The sequence below is a fragment of the Simochromis diagramma genome, unplaced genomic scaffold, assembly GCF_900408965.1.
Source record: "Simochromis diagramma unplaced genomic scaffold, fSimDia1.1 OVJJ01000514.1, whole genome shotgun sequence".
Classification (NCBI taxonomy): domain Eukaryota; kingdom Metazoa; phylum Chordata; class Actinopteri; order Cichliformes; family Cichlidae; genus Simochromis; species Simochromis diagramma.
This window is the reverse complement of record NW_024387346.1, coordinates 2,756,136-2,775,212: the sequence shown is the minus strand read 5'-3', so window position 1 is coordinate 2,775,212 and position 19,077 is coordinate 2,756,136. Positions and strand designations below refer to the sequence as shown.

General features: G+C 40.2%; 2 protein-coding genes and 1 long non-coding RNA gene across 6 annotated transcripts; 1 reads left to right on the top strand and 2 right to left on the bottom strand.

The window, feature by feature from the left end:
* Positions 1-5,120: 5,120 nt before the first annotated feature.
* LOC120718350 (zinc finger BED domain-containing protein 4-like) lies at positions 5,121-7,619 on the bottom strand. The gene is made up of 2 exons (XM_040006861.1): positions 6,056-7,619; positions 5,121-5,890 (listed from the first exon to the last, which is right to left on the bottom strand). The coding sequence occupies exons 1-2, from the start codon at positions 7,240-7,242 to the stop codon at positions 5,452-5,454; spliced, it is 1,626 nt and encodes a 541-aa protein (XP_039862795.1). The 5' UTR covers positions 7,243-7,619; the 3' UTR covers positions 5,121-5,451.
* On the top strand, positions 7,613-18,441 carry LOC120718352. The gene is made up of 2 exons (XR_005692455.1): positions 7,613-7,863; positions 17,933-18,441. It is a non-coding gene; the product is annotated as an uncharacterized LOC120718352 (long non-coding RNA).
* LOC120718351 lies at positions 9,062-17,803 on the bottom strand. 4 transcript variants are annotated; one of them, XM_040006864.1, is made up of 6 exons: positions 17,152-17,803; positions 16,765-16,837; positions 12,867-13,927; positions 12,629-12,784; positions 10,669-10,761; positions 9,063-9,669 (listed from the first exon to the last, which is right to left on the bottom strand). In XM_040006864.1, exons 3-6 carry the CDS (start codon positions 13,896-13,898, stop codon positions 9,352-9,354), a joined length of 1,599 nt encoding a protein of 532 aa, XP_039862798.1. In that variant the 5' UTR covers positions 13,899-13,927; positions 16,765-16,837; positions 17,152-17,803; the 3' UTR covers positions 9,063-9,351. The 4 variants fall into 4 exon arrangements, with proteins under 4 accessions (XP_039862800.1, XP_039862798.1, XP_039862796.1 ...); XM_040006862.1 differs by having other exon boundaries at positions 17,501-17,803; XM_040006865.1 differs by lacking the exons at positions 16,765-16,837; positions 17,152-17,803 and adding an exon at positions 14,177-16,266.
* Positions 18,442-19,077: the final 636 nt, after the last annotated feature.

Sequence of the window (19,077 nt, the reverse complement as noted above, 5' to 3'; positions counted from 1 at the left end):
ATACCAAGTAATATTCAGGCTTGGTATCGATGATACTGATCCGATACCGATACTTTGTACAAAAGCTTGTTTTATTTATTGTATCTCAAATTATAGCGTCATAATGATTACAGGACATCAGATTACTTGTTCTTATCACTTAATAATGCAGAGGTCATCATATAGAAATAAAAAACTGAAGTTGTGCGCTATTTGAACACCTTGCCTGCCTGCAGCACTAAAGGACTCCGTGAGAGACGTCTGTCTCACCCTAGCAGCACCTGTCCCTCTCCTCCTCTTCAGTTCGCTTCAAAATACGCTCGTCATGTTCTGTGATATGATTTACTCTGAGGTGTTTGACACGGTTAGTGATGTTGCCACAACCATACATGCCAACCCTCCCGAATTTCAGTCCCCCTCCCGAAAATCTCCCGGAGCCACCATTCTCCCGAATTTCTCCTGATTTTCCACCCGGACAACAAAATTGAAAAACCATATTGCAGAATTCATAGCACGGCCCAGCCAATTCCAGTTTCCAACAATGATGGCAGCTACTTAGTTTTAATATTACTCTTATTTCTCTTTCTGGGTCGCAAAAAAACTTTTAACATATTTTCAGGTGAGAATGTAGCTGTGTAAACTTCAAATATCTGAGCCGACCGACACATCGTCTTCAAACCCCCGCGGTCTTTCACTACTCGGGTTAAACATGATATATAAGTCACTTTGATAACTTAAAAATGTTATTGTTTGGCTCTTTCAGTGTTTTATTTGTTTGTGAGTAAATCGGTTTGGCTGAGATTAAAGTTATTAGATTAGATTAAATTAAATTTAACTTTATTAATCCCTCGGGAGGGTTCCTCCAGGGTTTTCACACAGCTGAATAAACGTTAAACAGAAAACTAATTAAACAAAGTGTGAGACGGTCGAGAGTTTAAGTCAGCGCCCGGTTATATTTTAGATAGCAAGGAGCAGACGGCAGAGTTTCACTCCACCAAGGGAGCTCGTGACGTACTACTCGGCTTTCTTTAGACCACGAAGGCCAGTTCCTCAGGTGGAAGCAGCCTCTGAATTTGGACACCACCGCTGTGTCCGGGCCGGCCAATAATAACGGTGACATTTAACGTATTTTATCCGATAAATAAACACTGTAAAATATATTTATCACCCCAAAACAGCCCTTTTGAACGTCTCCCTAATTCTGAGGTCTCAAGGTTGGCAAGTATGGCCACAACACCTCACTTTTTTGCCACATGTATCGCAAACCACGTCTCAGCTGTTTGTGGAGGTAAAATACGTCCGCACAATTACGCTCAGCCATTGTTGTGAGCGCGCACGCCAAGGGGCTGCGAGACATTTATACAGCCGTATTTCGCACATGACTATGAGAGGCGGAAGAGGAAATAGTTCCTATGAATGTAGACAATCAAAATGATATAGTTTCTTTCCACTGTGTTCCTGTTAATGATAAACTACAAATTTACCCTAAATTACTAAAATATCGATATTTTAATGTGAGAATCGATTCTAGAACATACATGATTGGTATCGGAGGAATCGATATTTCAGGATTGATCCGCACATCACTAGCTCCTGCAAAAAAAATAATGATAGATCAAAACGAATGTTGGTGCCAATCTTTGACCCACCTAAAGGCCTAATTATAATAACAATCAAATATTACTTCAAATGTATTTTATGGAAAATATTTAAGTTTTTTGTTTTTTTTTGGCTAAAAAAAAAATGGTGCACTCATGTAAAGAAACTGGGATTTAAAGGGTTAAAACCCCCGAAATATAATTAAAACTTTATATGAATATTTCAGGCAGAAGTAGTTTTAAAAGACTGACTCATTTAAAGTGGGAAAAAAAATTAATATATAACATTTTTATTGCACTTTTTGTAGCAGGTCCGTTTTGGGTCCCTAGGGTCACGAGTGTAAGTTTTTTTTTAAGGAAGACATAAGGGTTAAACATAAATATAAGCATATATTAAATATGCAGATGACTCTGTTACTGTCATCTTACTGAAAGAGGGTGAAATGAGCCATGGTCCAGTCACTGATGACTTTGTTCAGTGGTGGGAGGAGTCTGCAATTGAACATATCTAAAACAAAAGATATGGTTATTGATTTTAGGAAACAACAAAATGGGCATGGAGTCACTTTAAATAAAGGTCAGAAAACAGAACAAGTGCAATCATAAATTTCTTGGGACCATAATCAATGAAAAACTGAACTTTGATGAGAATTTCAAATCAATATGTAAAAAGGGTCACCAGTACCTTTACTGCCTTATGAAACATGCTCTTTTCCACATTGACCAAAAAATTTGAACTTTGTTTTATTGTATTTTTTTTTTTGTGACAGGAGAGACCTGAGACTGGGACCTGTCCCTGGTAAGGCATGGCTGGGTTTTTCCCTTTTATAAGCACAGGTCATTCTCTTGGGTGAACCTGTAGCTGTGTGAGTGTCTGGTCCAAGTAGGGTTGCCAACTCCCTGAAAAATAAATAAGGGACACCTCGTGGCCAGGGCCGGGCAACCCAGTTCACCCTTCCCAGTGTGGTGAATTTTGTAACTCTTTTTTTGTGTGTGAAATTATTTTTTAACCATTTGACTTGAATTTGATTTAAGCAGATGCATATTCTTTGTGATATGACCATATGGGAAACAAATGATCATTTAGCCATTTATTTTTAGCTCAAAATGACAACATTAACACAGTAAAACAGGTCTCTTTCTTAAACAGAAGCCTGTCATGCTTAACTTTTGAGAATATAAGTAAATCTTTCTTTAAAAGAACTCTGTCCTGCTTAACTTAAAATTATATAAATTAATAGAAAGCAATAGAACAAAAATATCCTTGTAACAGTGCACATATAGTGCATTTAGTACAATTGGCTTCAGTTGAGGTTTTATTTCAGCTTTTCTAATGCTAATCAGCTGCTCCTGTTTGTAAACCCGCTTGTTCCCATGATTACACATCATAACTCATCATCATTATTCATCTATGTATTACTTTTATGTATTAGTGATCTATTTGTTGTAATCATCTATCCTTGTAGTTGTTTATTACACAAAATAAATTATATTATCACACTTCTGGCCACATAGCGCTGATATTCACTGCACATGCCCATATTAACCTTAACCAGAGGGTTTAAAAAAAAAAAAAAACAGTGTTTACATACCATATCTGCTTCTGCCGTGGCCTGGTGGACAAGAAATTGGTTAAGGGTTCCCCGAGCTTTCACGCCCCTCATGTTCTTCATGTGCCCACCACTAGAAGCATACCTATGGAAAAAGTGCGCCGGCACACAGTGCAATGCGCTATCGTGCATTTCCCCAGCCAGGTGTTTTCCTTTTCCCATTCCTCCCTGTACTTTTGCAGCCTTTTTTCTTTCTCTGAGGGGAACAAACATTGCTGCTCTAATGCTGGGCTTACACTGTGCGATTTTTGGTCCATTTTGAGCCGATTTTTGAGTCGTGCGACCGATTTGGTGATCGGCCCGATTTTGGCCTTCATCGTGCATCGTGTAGTATACGTGGGGTAACGAGAAGCGATTAACACCTCATGACCACCTCCCGATCATCAATCACTCGTGAGGGTGTCAACACAGCCGCTCACACTGCTCACGCGCAAACACGTAAACGTCGGTGAAAAAGATGGAGCAGCACAGCTGTGCAGCGTGTGATCTGGACACAAGCGATGGAGGCACAACTTGTAGAACTTTGGAAAGCTCATCCGAGCCTTTTCGATGTGGCATCACAAAATTATCACGACCACAACAACCGTGAACATAGTTGGATTTACATTGCTGCTCAATCACAGCTGCCTGATCAATGTTTTTCATTAGCAATTTAGCAAAGTTGATGGTGGTGGTGTGCGTGTCTGTGTAAGTGAAAGACAGAGAGAGGGAGCGACAGATTTTCTGTTATAACCTTCATTTTATGGAGGCACAGTGTGAGCACTCAGGTCGCATCAGAGCATCGGGCGGTATAGTGTGAGACCCTGCATCGTGACCTACCAACTTCTAACCCCTGCGAGTCAATCATGCAGTTTGAGCAGGAGCTAAATAACGTGACTGAAAAAATCGCACAGTGTTTGCCCAGCTTTAGGTGTACTGTCGTCCGAGTTTGCACCGCAGTGTCGGCGTTTGTTTCCCTGTTGGCCATGCTTGTTGTTGTGGTCATCTGTTGTCTTCCGGTATTTTCTCTGTAAGCGACCTTTCCTCGACCAATGAGATGAGCGGTAATCTGAATTGTCATACTCGAATTGTCATAAGTGTGCTGTCAGCTCATTGGTCACAAAGCAGGAGAGGGGCTGGGAATTATGTTTTCAAACAAAGCGTTAATTCCATTAAAAGTTATAGACTACTTTTGATTCTCACTGTATTACGGGACAAAGTGCATCCCTTATTAGCTCAATACGGGACGTGTACTTTTGTTTCTAAATACGGGACGATTCCGTTTTTTAAGGGACGGTTGGCAACCCTAGGTCCAAGCCACGGCTTGGAGTGGGTTCCATTTGCGACATCCATGCAAGATGTCGCAAAACGTTCGCGTGATCCCAAGTTCCTTTCGCAAAATCTCGCAAAAGTTTATCTTCATTGCTTTTCTCTAATGTCCCTTGCGGGGCTCTATAACTTCTCCTCCATGTCTACTTTTGCAGGATAAAGCGTTGTAAAAACAGCTCTGTCCCTGTTGCTGTCACTGAACTCAAAAAAAAAAGGTTTTTGATTTCATTTATTTTGCTTAATTACTAAATATATGGTATGGTTTCATTAGCACAAAAACAAAATGTCCATCAAAGTAGTGATGGGATTTCCGGCTCTTTTTAGAGAACCGGCTCTTTCGGCTCGGATCACTAAAAAGAGCCGGCTCTTTCGGCTCCGAACCGGCTCTTCAGGTTGTTTTGTTGCTTTAAGTAATTTATTATTAACAACAATATAAAATCATGCACACAATGAACTACTAATGTAAAAAATGTCTTTTTTATTTATAAATGTTTATCATATAAATATTCTTGTATTTATTCACAGCACACAAAATGTAAAAAAATAAATAAATTATAAGTACAAAAACCTACTATTTACAATTCAACTTTTTCCCTTTTAAATTTTCAGCTTTTTTCCTTTTAAACCAATTCAAAACAAAAGAACACAAAACACTACACAACACAATAAAATATCAATTAAAATATGCAAAACAAAAAGAAAAAATGAACAACCAGATCTTTAATTGACGGAAAGGTTGGCATTCAGGAATATCAAGTACCTTAGCTTTGAGGAGCTGATCCGGTTTCTTCTGTCATTCATTATCTGTCCTGTTTTGGAGAAGATTCTCTCTGAGGGGACTGATGTTGCTACAATGCAAAGTCTCCGTGTCATCACCTGGGTTAAGACATGGATAAGTATAAGCCTTTGTCTCCCACCAGCTCAGTGGATCTGCACTTCTCTGGCAAAGGGGCTCATCAATGTAGGATCTCACTTCCAGTATTACATCTGCTGAGGGATTCCTTCTTAGTAGTGTCTCTACTTGCTCGTTCTTCAAAGAACCTCCAAACAGCAGATGCTTGTTGCTCCTTTTGTTCATCCTCTTCTGCCTCTTCTCCCTCTTGGTTCCCTGGCAGTGGAGTTGGTTGGCTGGATCTTGCTGCTGCAGTTATTCTCTGAAGAGCTTCATCCACCGCTCTGTTGTCATTAAAGACCAGCTTCTTGAATCTTGGATCAAGAATGGTGGTTTCAGAAAGAACAGCATTATATTCCGTTCTGTGGAATTTTCTGTCCATGGATGCACAGAGAGCATCCACCAACTCTTTCACTTTTCCAGTAGTTACTCTGGTTTGGTGTTCAGCTGTCACTCTCTGCAGACCCTTGCACAGGATTAACATTTTGGAGGCTGTGACATGGCTGAAAAAGAGTACATAACAAGTTTCAAAATTATGCTATATTTAAAATTCAGCAGTATATTATTATTTATGATCATGTCTAATCTACTTTTCATACCAGCAATGCAACTTACTACTACTACTAATAATAATAATAATAATAATGCAATAACATTTGCACACTCACCTGTCTGCACTGATCTCCACGGTGACCTGCTCAAATGGCTCCAAAACAGTGCATGCCTCCTGTAGTACCTCCCATTCCTCATGGCTCAGAGGGTCGACCGGTGCATTGATAACTGCCAGGGTAGAGATGACTGCATCCTTGGACTCCAGAATCCGTTTTAGCATATGAAAGGTTGAGTTCCACCTTGTGATACATTCTTGTTTGAGCTTTAGCTCAGGCATGCCCATCTGTTGTTGGGTAGATTTGAGCTTGTGTGTGGCTGTTGTGCTCCTGTGGAAAAATTCCACTATTGCCTTCACTTTGTCCACAGCTGGCTTCATCACCTTCAAAGCATCTCTCACAACAAGGTTAATTGTGTGCGCAAGACATGGGTGGTGGGTCCATTTCAGGATTTTAATTGCTTTTGTTATGTTAGCTGCATTGTCAGTAACACAGCAAACCACTTTCTTTTCCACATCCCACTCTTTTGCCACTTTGAGCAGCTCTTCTGCTAAGTTCTCAGAAGTGTGTCTGTCGCTGAACTCAAAACAATCCAGAAGACAGGATACCATTTTATAATTTTCAATAAAGTGACATGTAACTAACAAGAAGGATGTGGTGGTTTGGGATGTCCAGCTGTCAGTTGTTAGACACACTGCTGTGGCTTTTTTAACCCTCCCTTGCAGTGATGCACGTTCTCTTTCATATATGCCTGGGATGATTTTTTGGGAGAGAGCCTTCTTGCTTGGAATTACATACATGGGATTCAGTGCATGTATAAAAGTCCTGAATCCCTTATCATCCACAACAGAAAATGGTTGGAAATCAAGTGCTATCATTTTTGCCAGTTCTTCATCAATTGTGTTCTGTCTTGCTGGGGTCACTGACTTCTGCAAAAACTGTCTCATTGAGCTCTGGCTTGGTTTAGGTGGTATACTGCATGACGCTTCAGATACTGCAGCAGAAGAAGGAGCAGCAACAGTTGCAGTAGACACACTAGCACTTTCATTTATATCACCCTCAACTGACTGAGGTTTTTTTTCCCATTGCACTGATGGGTGGACAGTTCTCAGGTGCCTATGCATATTGTTTGTGGAGCCGACTCTATATGAAATTCTTTTCTTGCAGACTCTACACTCTGCCTTTGTACTGTCAATAAAATTGAAGTGGTTCCAGATTTTGCTTGTTTTCTTGGTTGCTTCACTCATTTTCTTTACTGTACCTTTCTAAATTGACGACGTTGTCTCTTGTTGTTGCTCTCTTTCTCTCTCTCCCTCCTGCTCTGTTCGTGTTCTACTGCCGCTGTGAGTGTAACTACCGCCCCTCCCCCCTCTGCCCAGCGCTGAGCAGAGGCGGGAGGGGCACAAACGTATAGCTGTGTTTGCTCCCCTCCCCCCTCTGCTCAGCGCAAACACAAGGCTCACGTGTGGCGTGAAGCGAAAAAGGTTAGTGAGAGGGCAAGAGAAAGAAAAAAAAAAAAAACCCACGGCTCCCAATAAGGAGCCGGCTCCCGTCGTTCACTTCAAAGAGCCGGCTCTAAGAGCCATTTCGTTCGCGAACGACCCATCACTACATCAAAGGCACAGGAGCGCAGGGAACAGTTCATAACCCCTCAGGGGGCCGGCCCGGAGGCCGACCGCACAGGAGTTCATGATCAAACAGTTCAGGGGGCCGGCCACGTGGAAAGTGGTGGCAGCGACTGAGCAGGTCCAGGGGCCGGCCGTGCGGACGGCAGTGGTGGCGATGCAGACGAAGCAGGTCGGGAGGTCGCCCATGACGGTGACGTCCAGCTAGTGGGCCTCAGAAGATTGACCTTGACCTGCGACCTGGTCAGTTGCGTACAATATTAAGGGAATGTCAGGCTTGATTTCTCACAGATTCACTCCAAGCAGAGTGTGCTTATAAAAATTATGCTTATAAAATATGTATATTATTGGTGCCTACACTCAAAAAAATAAAACATTAGATTTACTTAAAAAAGTTATGTCAAGTGGTTCCACACAACTGCTTTAAGTAACTTTTAAGAAATGTTGTTACTTAGTTTGAACTCAATACTGTTAAGTTAGATTTACGTAAGTGTATTGGCTAAATGTAACTTAATTGCAATGCGTAGCTGATACTTATCTTTGTTGCTTTAAGCCTACATAACTTGTTTAGGCAATATCTTTGTAATACTGTTACTTAGCTGGTACATAACTTTTCTGCTTTAGAAGGACATAACCTGGTTAGGTAGTATCTTTGTAAAACTGTTATGTAGCTGCTACATAACTTTGTTGCTTTTGAATTATATAAAATTGTTAAGTAATTTCTATTCAATACAATTACAAATAAATCATTTACACTGGTTACTTCCATACAAAATAGCAAAGTTTCTTAAAAGTTACTTAAAGCAGTTATGTGGAACCACTTGACATAACATTTTTAAGTAAATCTTAGGGAGATCTTTTAGGAAGAAATGAAGACAGCACCCAAATTATCAAACACAATCCTGACTTTAATAAGCACATTCAGTGCATATAAAATACTTTTTTCCAAGCACAACAGCTTAACACAAAGTGCAATCAATGCGACTTGTTACAAATTCCAAGTGAATATTTTGTGCAGAAAATGGAGATCAGTATAAAGTGCTAACCAACTTGTCGTCAAACTAAAATGATTAAAAAAATGATCCAACAAAGTCCTGTCTTTACTAAGCACATTCAGTGCATATTAAATACTTGTTGACAGACCGAAAAGACTGTAGAGCCGTAGCTTAACACAAAGTGCAATCAATGCAGACAACTTGTTACAACTTTAACTAAATACTTTGTGCATAAAACAATATTTTACTTCAAAGATCAGTGAAGTGCTAACCAACTTGTCTTTCAACTGGTCCAGAAAGCATCCAAATTATCAAAAAAAAATCCTACATTTTACAAGACGTTTCAGGAATTATTTTCAAACACTGATAAGCATGAAAGAGCAAACTAAACTCATTTAAAACAGTGAAAATTGGCTGTACATCCCAAGTTGCAGACAGCTGCCAAATGTCACATTCTTTGAAATATCAAATCACAGCGGCCTAACCGCTAAAACTTTTTAAATGTCTGTCATTTTCTGTATGTTGTCAAGTAGCAGTAGAAGAAGTGCAACACCAATTTTTTAAGTAACAGTATTTTGCTAAAATGCAAATGAACATTATTGTTCTCTAAAACTGGTGAATGTTCCCAAGAAACAGTACTGACAATGAAAAAAAGTGTTTATGAACAACTTAACTATACCTGAACGTAAAGCATTCAAACTAAGTTAAGCAATAAGGGCCTCCCGCTTCCTCCTCTTTATTCAAGGAGTTTGTTTCTGAGCACTTGAACTTTGTTTGATAGCTTCTTAGCATCAAGTCCCATCAGTACTTTCTGAAAAAACTCAAAAGTGTACCTGAGGTTGGATGGGTAGCTCATGTTTAAAGTGTAGATCAGGCCGAACAACAACACAACAGCAGTGGCAACATCAGGAAGATCTCTGAGCACAGCGACACCCTCAATTATGATACCAATGTCTTCTGCCGGGTCAAGGTCACGCTCTCCTTCTGGTTTGATGACGTAGATGCCAATGAGCGTCTTCTCCATTTCACTTTCGGCCTCATGGAAGTCCACATCCTAAATAAATAAATAAATAAATAAACATAATAATACAAGTTGCAGGGTTTCTTATCAATTAAAGGGATATTCCACCCAAAGTGGAAATTTGTCTATTACCATATTGCCAAGAGTTAGATAAGTGAGAAAAAAGCATTTTGTAACCAGCACAGTACATTTCTGATCTTATACCCATTGTTCCTGGTGAGCTCAATAATCATGTCGACTGCAAATGAAAAGTAAAAAGTAACACGACGGATTTGCAGGAGGAGGCGATTTAGACTTGGGCCTACATTACGGTTACGCCAAAGCACCCTGTAACCCGCCATGGCATAGCACTTGGATACAACAACAGTGGTTGAAAAAGCCTCTGGTTTCCATAAATAAACACATATTCGAAGATCCATGCACCGGCGGCTTACAGTGTTGTATGTGGTAACCATAATGTATTCCCAAGTCTAAATCTACTCCTCCAAATCCTTCAAGTTACTTATTACTTTTCATTTAAAGTCGACATGATTATTGAGCTCACCAGGAATAATTCGTACCATTAAAGAGTCATTTGCAACCAAAATGCTTATAGTTCCCATTCACTCCATTTTTTAAATGCTAGGCAAAAGCAAATAGACTGCTGCCGGATCAGGAGAATTATTGCACTGGTTACAAAATTATTTTTTCTCACTTATCTTACTCTGGGTAATATGGTAATAGACCAATTTTCACTTTCGGGTGGAATATCCCTTTAAGCTGCAAAACAGTAGACAGCTCAGAGCGAGATGAGAGGTGTTGGTCCATCATCTAGATTACACGGCAGAACAACAAAGCAGAAAGACAGTACACTCAGCCCACATTACACCCCAACTGTAATGGCAAGGATCACTCCCGCATAAGCTTGTGCTTTTATATCTCCAATAATGTTCTAATTTTAACTTTTTGTTAGAATCTAGTGAATGTGTGTGAGGAAAAATTACCGTCAGTTAAATTTTTATTACTGGAAATTGTTTCTATTTGATTACTTGCCTGATATTCTTTGATCAAGCTGTTCGGATCTTCATTGAGGTAGACTGCAAGTCCTTTCAGCGTACACACTCTTCTCATTGCAACTGTGTCGTTCTGTAAAATATAAAAGCAAATTTGACTTAGCTAAACTTTAAAGACATTTTCAGTTAACTTCAGCAAAATAAATGTATATAATGCTTTGAGAAAAAAAGTCCATGACACACTACAGAAGAACAACAAAATTTAAAATAAAAAAAATTAAGGAAAGAAGGAACATTATCATTTGAAAAAATGTGACAAGCAAAAAAAGGTAACCACAGGATCCCAAAAAAAAAAACAGAAACCCGACCAAAAACAGCAGCATGAAGAATCCAGTGAGGAAGAGGATGAACAAGAGGTCACACCAAAGCCAGCCTGAACAGAGGATTTTTTTTTTTTTAAAGTAAACCACTGAGTCCACTGATCTAAGGCTTAGGAGGAGAGTTCCAGAGTTTGGGGGCCACAGCAGCAATGATCTGTCACTTTTGGTCTTTAGACTGTTGTGCACTACCAGGCTTTGGTCCCTGGACCTCAGGGACCTGCTGGGGGTGTTGGGACTGAGAAGATCTCCATTGTATGATGGTGCTTGTCCATGTAAGGCCCTAAGGACCAGAACCAGGATCTTGAAATGAACCTTGAAGTTGACCAGCAGCCAGTGACGCTGGAAGAGAAGCGGGGTGACGTGGGTGTGTTTGGAGGACTTGAACAGGAGGTTTTGCAAGGACAAATGAAAAAACAGTTGTAGTACTAAGCCAGGGTTTCCCATAACCCTGGTCCTCAGGGCCCACTGTTCTGCATGTTTTCCATGTCTCTGCTTGAGTTTGGGTCACTGAACTCGTGTGTTGCACAGTGTGTCACGTCTCTAGAGTCCTAAGAGTGTGGCATGGGCAGCCGTGTGCGACGGCCGAAAAAACGCACGGTGTGATCCCGGCACAAAACAACCAACAGCAGAGGACATCCAGGACCACAATCTGAATATTACAGACAACACCAACAAGTACCAGATTCAAAACTGTTTGTAAGGTAAAGCATGTTGGTGCAATAGCTTTACTTTTGAGCTGATTTTATAAGACAGACCATCGCATCATTACAGAGTGATAAATCCGAATCTGTGAGCCGCGTAAATGCGGCAAGGCGCAAAGGTGAAAAGTGATAAAACTCGATTCTGATATGTTTTGCCTCGTAGTAATATTGTCGCTTGAGTCCCTCACCTTTGTTCGGTGAATGCACATCAAGCGTTCTTGTCACAGAGGGAAATCCCCCGTAGTGGAGCCAGAGCAGCGCGCTGCCTCGGTTGACAGCAGAAGTAAATAACACAGGCAGACCATGGGCTGCTCAGCTTGTTTATGATCAACTGGACGGACGCAGTGATACTACGTTCTTTTGGCCGTTAAGAAGACAGATCGCTCGTCTGTTTAGGGACAGTGAGAGACAGCCAGCGGTTCAATTGAGTGGTAAAAACACTCGCAGAGCGGAGCGTGGAGCGGGAGAGACAACAGGTGAACTCCAAGCTAAAACTACTGTCTGTTTACCATGGTCGCTGCAATTGACGCTGAATGCGTGACCCTGTACGTCACATGCGGGGGGGGCGCTCAGAGACCTCCCTTTATCCCGTCTTGGTTTGAAAGGTGCCTGATGGCAGTTTATTCTAGCTTCAGCTTTTCTACTGTAAATGCCAAAATTCTCCCCAGGGAGCCGCGGCAAATCCCGTTTTGGAAACGCTACGGTCCTGTAAAAACAGCTTTTAATTCTGGCAATTTTTTTTATGAAGTATCCAAATCAACTTAAAACTTTATTACTGTGACAACACTATCATGAAAAGGACAAAGAATAAACAATCCCATAATACCAACATTAAACTTTACCTTACAATAGAAGGAGACAACAAAAATCATATGTATTAAAAGAGGGAATGAAGCATTCAAAAAAATTTATTCCAAACCTCATCAATTGCAGCCATGATTTCTGTGATCTTGCGTCCAGATGTTCCTCCCTTGTTTCTGAAGACTTTGGTCAGTTTGGTTGTGTTGTTGTCCAGCTGTGCCATAAATGTGGATGTTAGCGGGACCGTAGTGATGCGCTGGAATTCAGCATTTATCTGTAAAATAAACAAATGTTTAGCGTGATGGGTTTAAAATATTGCATGTGGAGTGCATTTGCAGATCAACTGATTCAGTTACCTCACGTGGAGAAAAAAGAGCTGGCCATCGGCTTTTAAAGTCAGCTACGAAGGGCATGTCCTGAAGAATTTCTTGCCTCCGGTGAGGAAAGGTTTGGGCCATTTTTGCTTTGATGGTTTCATCGTTGTTCTTCTTCTTGAACTCTGAAAGCAGCACCAACCTTTCTTCTTCCTGACTCTCTCGGGTTTCTCCAGCTGGATAATCAGGGCAGAAATTCACCTCCGCTCTCCTGGGTTTCTTGACTTGGTTGGGATGCACATTACTGTTCCCTCTTCTTTTGAGAGAATTGATGACCAACTCACTACACCCTAAGTTCTTCAGTTTTCCACGATAGTTTGACATTTTATACTTCAAACTGATCTTCCATGCAGAAAATCCAGTTTCTGAACCCTTCTCTTTCAAGCATGGATGCTTTACAACCAAAGCTTGGCAAACATCACTAAGATTGCTGTCTGAAGGGTAAGCTTTGTACTTCATAATTTCTGAAGACAAGCTCTCTAAAATGTCAGACTTGAGCTTTGGTTTTAGGGTTAAAAGTGTTCCATTGGCTCTGAATTCCTGGTTGCCTTTTGTCAATTGCAGCTCTACATCGAAGCTAAACTCAGGTATGCGAAAGTCCAGTGGCCAGGCTTCTGATCGCAGCGTGGAGTTTGCTGAGCTCGAGGAGCTTGATGACCTGGATTCTGGCGATGACAGTATATCTGTGTCATAATCAGGGTTGTGGCCAAAGCAGGGGCTACCCAAGTTAAATGAGGACACACTGCTTTCATTACTACCAGTGGATGTTTCTGGTACACCTGTTTTAATCACTTTTATTTTGTCCATGTCTTTTAGATCAAATGTGGATGTCATGTTAAGGAACTGATTAAAATCTGTGTCCATGTACTGCAATCTGAACTGTTCAGAAACTCCGCACTGATTTTCAATCTCCGCTTTGAGCTCGTTAACATTCTTTGGTATCCCCAAAGGAAGGGTTAACTTGAGTGCGTTGTTCTCCCCCAGGATTATCAGAAGCTTTGTTGGGGCTGTCATTTCTGATGTCCCAATCTCCAACTGTTACTCTAAAAAATAAGTGCAAGAACATGAGCAGGTGGTTCCCAAACTTCAGTACATGTTACAATGGTGAAGCAGGTATTTTTTTAGTGGTATTCAGAATTTTGCAGCACAATTTTTTTTCTAGTATTTTTACAAGGCTTGAAACATATCCGAGTAGATTTAAGTTCTGGTCCAACTATTTTTAAGAACCAAACTTTGAGAAGAACTGCTATACAGCACAAAAATTAAATCGGCAACATGGACATTAAAATTACCTGAACAGTGTATGTATCTCTTTAATGTAACCATGCGAGAAGCTCCGACTTGGTAGTCACAAAGTGGATAACAATCCACCAGATCCTCATGTGCAACAAGAGAAATTTCCTTTGGAGATGGGTCAATTTTGAAGGATCCATAGTGTTCAGTGTACCACGAGCTCAGTTTTTTTACTATAAACACCAACGAATCTGCCAAAATACACATCTGCAGGATTTCAGCAAACTCTGGCAGACCCCCCAGTGATCCATGTACTATTAACATGCCCTTCCTGTAGTAGATGCCCGCAACAGACACACTCTGGGCAAGGCTAACTACAGCTGTGTCAGGGTACTTTTCAGCAAGACAATGTGCAATTTCACGTTTGAGAAGTTCTACTGGGACTGCCGAGACTCGTGAAACCTCAAAAGTGGCTTTGCTACAGCCTGATGAATGCATGTAATGGCCAATCATGAGCTGGTGTTTGGTTGACAAAGACAGGATTATGTTTTTGAAGCAATTTGTGTGTCTAGCAACTTTTTTAAAAAATGTGTGCTTTGCCTCGAATCTGATTGTCCATAATAAGGCAAGTGGACCAAAATGGCGAATTATTGAGGGATAATGAGCCAGAAAGTGATGTTTAGGCAATGGTCTTCTATCTGGGCATACTTCTTTGTACCTTTGATGGTGGTCTAAAATCTTACTCTCCAGGTATGCAACTGAGTCACTGTTATGAACAGGACACACAACAAGCTCAACAATATTCTTCAAATCTAGTAGAAGTTCCCAAGCTGGTTCGTTTTCAGGTATGTGTTGTCCAATAATAAGTGGCAGAAGTCTTAGTAAACACCAATTTTCATGTGCATTGCCACCAACAGTTTTTTTACTAAGAAAATTGTGAGGCAATTTCTGAGGGCGATTAGTCTGATCCCCTCCTTTGTAGGGAAATGACTGAACAAGTCTATTTAGATTTTCAAAAGTGATGTACTTCTTGCCTATTAGTATTCGAAGGCACTCAGCTATCTCAAAAGGCACAATACCTTCAAAAAGGTCATGTGCAAGATCAGGGGGGAATCCTGCAGTGACCTTGAAGAAAGACAGACTGTCTGCCAAGACACACGAGCTTTTCACACCACAACAAGCTACCCCTGTCTCACGTGCAGTTGCTTTGTGTACACGATGGAGCTCCTCAGTTCTCAGAGAAAAGTCACTATTTGTAGCTTTTGATTCAATCTCTGAGCGTGTAGCAGTACAAAACCTGCAAAAGTAATCTCCAGAAAAACTTTCCACAAAACCGGCCAATCCATGAGCTCCGAGGCTGTCTGCCACTACATATTGGACAGTGCCTTTAAAGTTGACCCCTAAATTGTCAATGAACACTCCCTGCTGCTCTAAAATGACAAGGTCTTGCAAAAGTGGCTCAAATATTTTTGGATAGCCAAAGGTCCTAAGGTCCTCACTTTTGCACAAGAGAGCCAAATAAATAGAAGAGAGGGATGAATGACTACCTGGTGGCAAGTTACCTAAAATCCAGTAAACTGAGCAAAGTTTATGCTTTTTCCGTGATGTCCCCAATGGATTGCAAATTTCGAAATCATCAACATAAAGACAAATAGAGATTCTTAGTTCACCGCCTGAGAAAAACTCATTATTTTGAAAATGTAGACCATCTTTATATGATGTATACTTTTCCTTATTTACAAAAGGATTCTGATTGTGGCTAGTGACAAATTTGTTCAGTATGTTTTCTTGTTTAAATATCTGCTGTAATGATTTTAGAATAGGAATATACTGAAAGGTCCTCTTGCTTTGGGAGTCGAGAATGTATTCAATTGGATCAATTACTTCAAAATGTTTTCTGTAATACTGTCTGCGTTTGAAGGCAGTGGCAAGTGTGCCGTCCTTTTCGATGGCTTTTAACAAAGGGTTAAAAGAAACTGCCTTTGTCAGTTCTTCAATAACAGGCTGGTCTAGACAAAGGTTATGATTCTTGAGTATGTCTACAATTACTTGATTTGTCAAAGGCACTGATGCACAGCTTATCAGGTAGTGCAATTCTGAAAGCAACTCGTCAATTGCTATGCTGGGAACATGAAAACAGTTTTCCAACTTAAGTAAAAGAGATGCAAAATTAAGTTCTATTACATTTGCCAAATCTTCAGTCTCACTTGTAGTTGTATCGTGATCAATATTTGCACTTATGTCCTCTTCTACAATAGTGTCTGTACTGTCATCAGCTGATGTTTGGCCTACAATAGTGTTAGCAATACCGATTTTAAAGTCTTTTAAGGTATAAGGATTGTGTTTCCTATTTCGATGAGACTTGAATGTACCATAGATATTTGTTTTGAAAGAACAACCCTCAAACATGCAATGCACAGTCTCGTTACATTTTAGATGGTTGTTAATGTGAGAAAAATACTCCTGCTCTGAAGCTATGTTGCAGCAGGAACACAAATGGCAGTTAAATGTTGCCAAACTCACAGACTTGTCTAGAGTTCTTTGGGTATGTGATCTGCTTAAGTGGCTATGTAGAGCATTCCATGTTTTGAAAACACAGACACAATCAGAATAGGCACATGGATACTGCTGTCTACTATGAACTAACCTGTAGTGTTTTAATAACAGAGCTCGTGATGACACCACTTTTTTGCACAATTTGCACTGCCACATCAACGTATCTGGGGGAGAAGCACAAAAGACATTTTCATTACACTGTCCCTGAAAAAACTAAATAATTTGCACATTGTTAATGTTTCATATTAATCAGTTTTATTTTTAATATTGTATGCTACAACAATGAATTTATTGATCTACATCATCACCACTGCATATTGTGTAAATGTGTGTGTAATCTGACATTAAAAGTCGAGTGAGAAATCCCATGGACATTGTACAACATTAATGCAGTTCATCTTACACCAGCTTACTAAATGCTTTCTGCAAGCTACATCAAAACATAAGCTGAAATATTAGACAGAAAATACACCCTAACCTGTCTGCTAGCGAGGAGCGCTTCTCCACTGTTGTTGGCTAAAGTGCAACGCAGTCAGGCGTCCGAGTATAAACTCGGCGCGAAAGTGCGACACCGGACCGAATGCGCTGCCTGTACCGACGCATACCGACGCTAGCGCTACACTACATTTGGGCTGAAAACAGAGCTTTGCTATTGCAATGGAGTCCCCTCCAAAATCATTTGGAAACTCACGTGCAGCAAGTCCACGTTAGCAAACCTTTACCGGGCAAAACTCTGTCTGTACTCTTTTCTTAGTAGCACTTGCGACATTAACTGACGTGTGAACATATATATGTAGACGGGCTTTACAAGAAAAATGACTTCTTACCTGATTTTTGGACAAAAATGCGGCTGAACCAGTCCACATGGCGAAGAAAAAGCAAGCTTGAGAAAGAGGGTGGTGCGCATGCGCATTGGCCCTTATTTAGGCGGGCTCTGCACGCAGCAGTATGTGCAGAGGGACAAACTTGTGAATTTACTCAACAATGTTACGTTGACACAGTTCAATGACTTTGTGTAACAACAAAAAGTAACAACATTTCATTAAATTTGCACAAACACTTTAAGAATTTTTGCAAAATCGAGTTTATTAAGAACAAACAACAAAATCTACTTTAGTAAAAGCAGAGATAGGCTGAGTTCATTTTTTTGAGTGTATGCTATGTACTGTATTCATATATTGTTCTACTGTATGTGTGTGGGGGAGTAGCTTTGGGTTTGCCTTTATTCATTTCCGTTTTTTTTAAAACTGTGTTTGCAGGACTTCCAGTTTCATTCAATGTTTCTTTTAAGGCAGCTGAGGGCCATCCAGTGGATCTCTACTACCTGATGGATCTGTCATACTACATGAAGGATTTTATAAACCTTACTATTTCTTTAATTCCAGGGTTTGGTGCCTTTGTTGATAAAGCAGTCCCTCCTTACATGAATACCAACAAGGAAAAACTGCTGAAGCCGTGTGATGAGAACGACCAGCAGTGCCTTTAGCTATAGACATGTTCTTAGCTTGACACCAAATGAGAATGATTTCAAAGCTGAAGTGAAAAAGCAGTTTATCTCTGGGAACCCTCCATGTTAAAACGAATCCTAAATTCAACAGGAAGCCAATGTAAAGAAGCCAGAACTGGAGTGATGTGATTGAATTTCCTACCACCGGTTAAAAATCGTCCTGTGGCATTTTCCAGACATGAAGTGATAAAAGCATAAATAAGAGTTTCCAAATTGCGTTTGGAAAGGAAAGGCTTGACCTTCGATAGGCGTCTGAGGTGATAAAAAGCTGATTTTAACACCCTATTTACTAGGGGTGCAACGATACACAAAATTCACGGTTCGGTTCAGATCGATACTTTGGGGTCACGGTTCGATATTTTTTCGATACAAAAAAAATGTTCATGCCTTTTTAATTTGTCATTTATTAAAATTATAAATATATATTTTAACTCAAAAGTACAGTTTTTTTTAATGACTCAAACTTTATTAGATTTTAATATACACAAAAAAAAAAAAAAAAAAAACAACACCCCCCCCCCCCCCCCCCCAAAAAAAAACCACCCAAAAAATAGCAGAATGGACATTCCCTGTAACAACAACAGAACAAGTTGAGCATCAATGCATATTTCCATCCCAAAAAAAAAAAAAAAAAAAAGGGTGATGCCAACATTTCACATAGACCAGATTACAGCTATCCTATTTAGTCCGAACTTAACTACTTTAGCCGGATACGTCACTGACCTGTATGTAAAAAGTAATTAGCCCACTTATCATTATAGTCGTCCAGTCTATTTAGCAGTCTATATGATAATCTTTCGTAAGCTGCCACTTGTCCCAAAGAGATATACCACTGAGAGAAGGTAGGAGTCGAAGAGGCCTTCCACTCTTTCACCAGCAGCTTCCTCCCCAGCATAA

Excerpts from the sequence above, each read along its gene's own strand:
- LOC120718351 (XM_040006864.1), bottom strand. The coding sequence starts at position 13,898 with ATGACAGCCCCAACAAAGCTTCTGATAATCCTGGGGGAGAACAACGCA. Across the intron at positions 10,762-12,628 it reads TCATGGCTGCAATTGATGAG|AACGACACAGTTGCAATGAG; the intron begins GTTTGGAATAAA and ends TATATTTTACAG. Across the intron at positions 9,670-10,668 it reads GCTTGATCAAAGAATATCAG|GATGTGGACTTCCATGAGGC; the intron begins GCAAGTAATCAA and ends TTATTTATTTAG.
- LOC120718350 (XM_040006861.1), bottom strand. The coding sequence starts at position 7,242 with ATGAGTGAAGCAACCAAGAAAACAAGCAAAATCTGGAACCACTTCAAT. Across the intron at positions 5,891-6,055 it reads GTGGAGATCAGTGCAGACAG|CCATGTCACAGCCTCCAAAA; the intron begins GTGAGTGTGCAA and ends ACTCTTTTTCAG.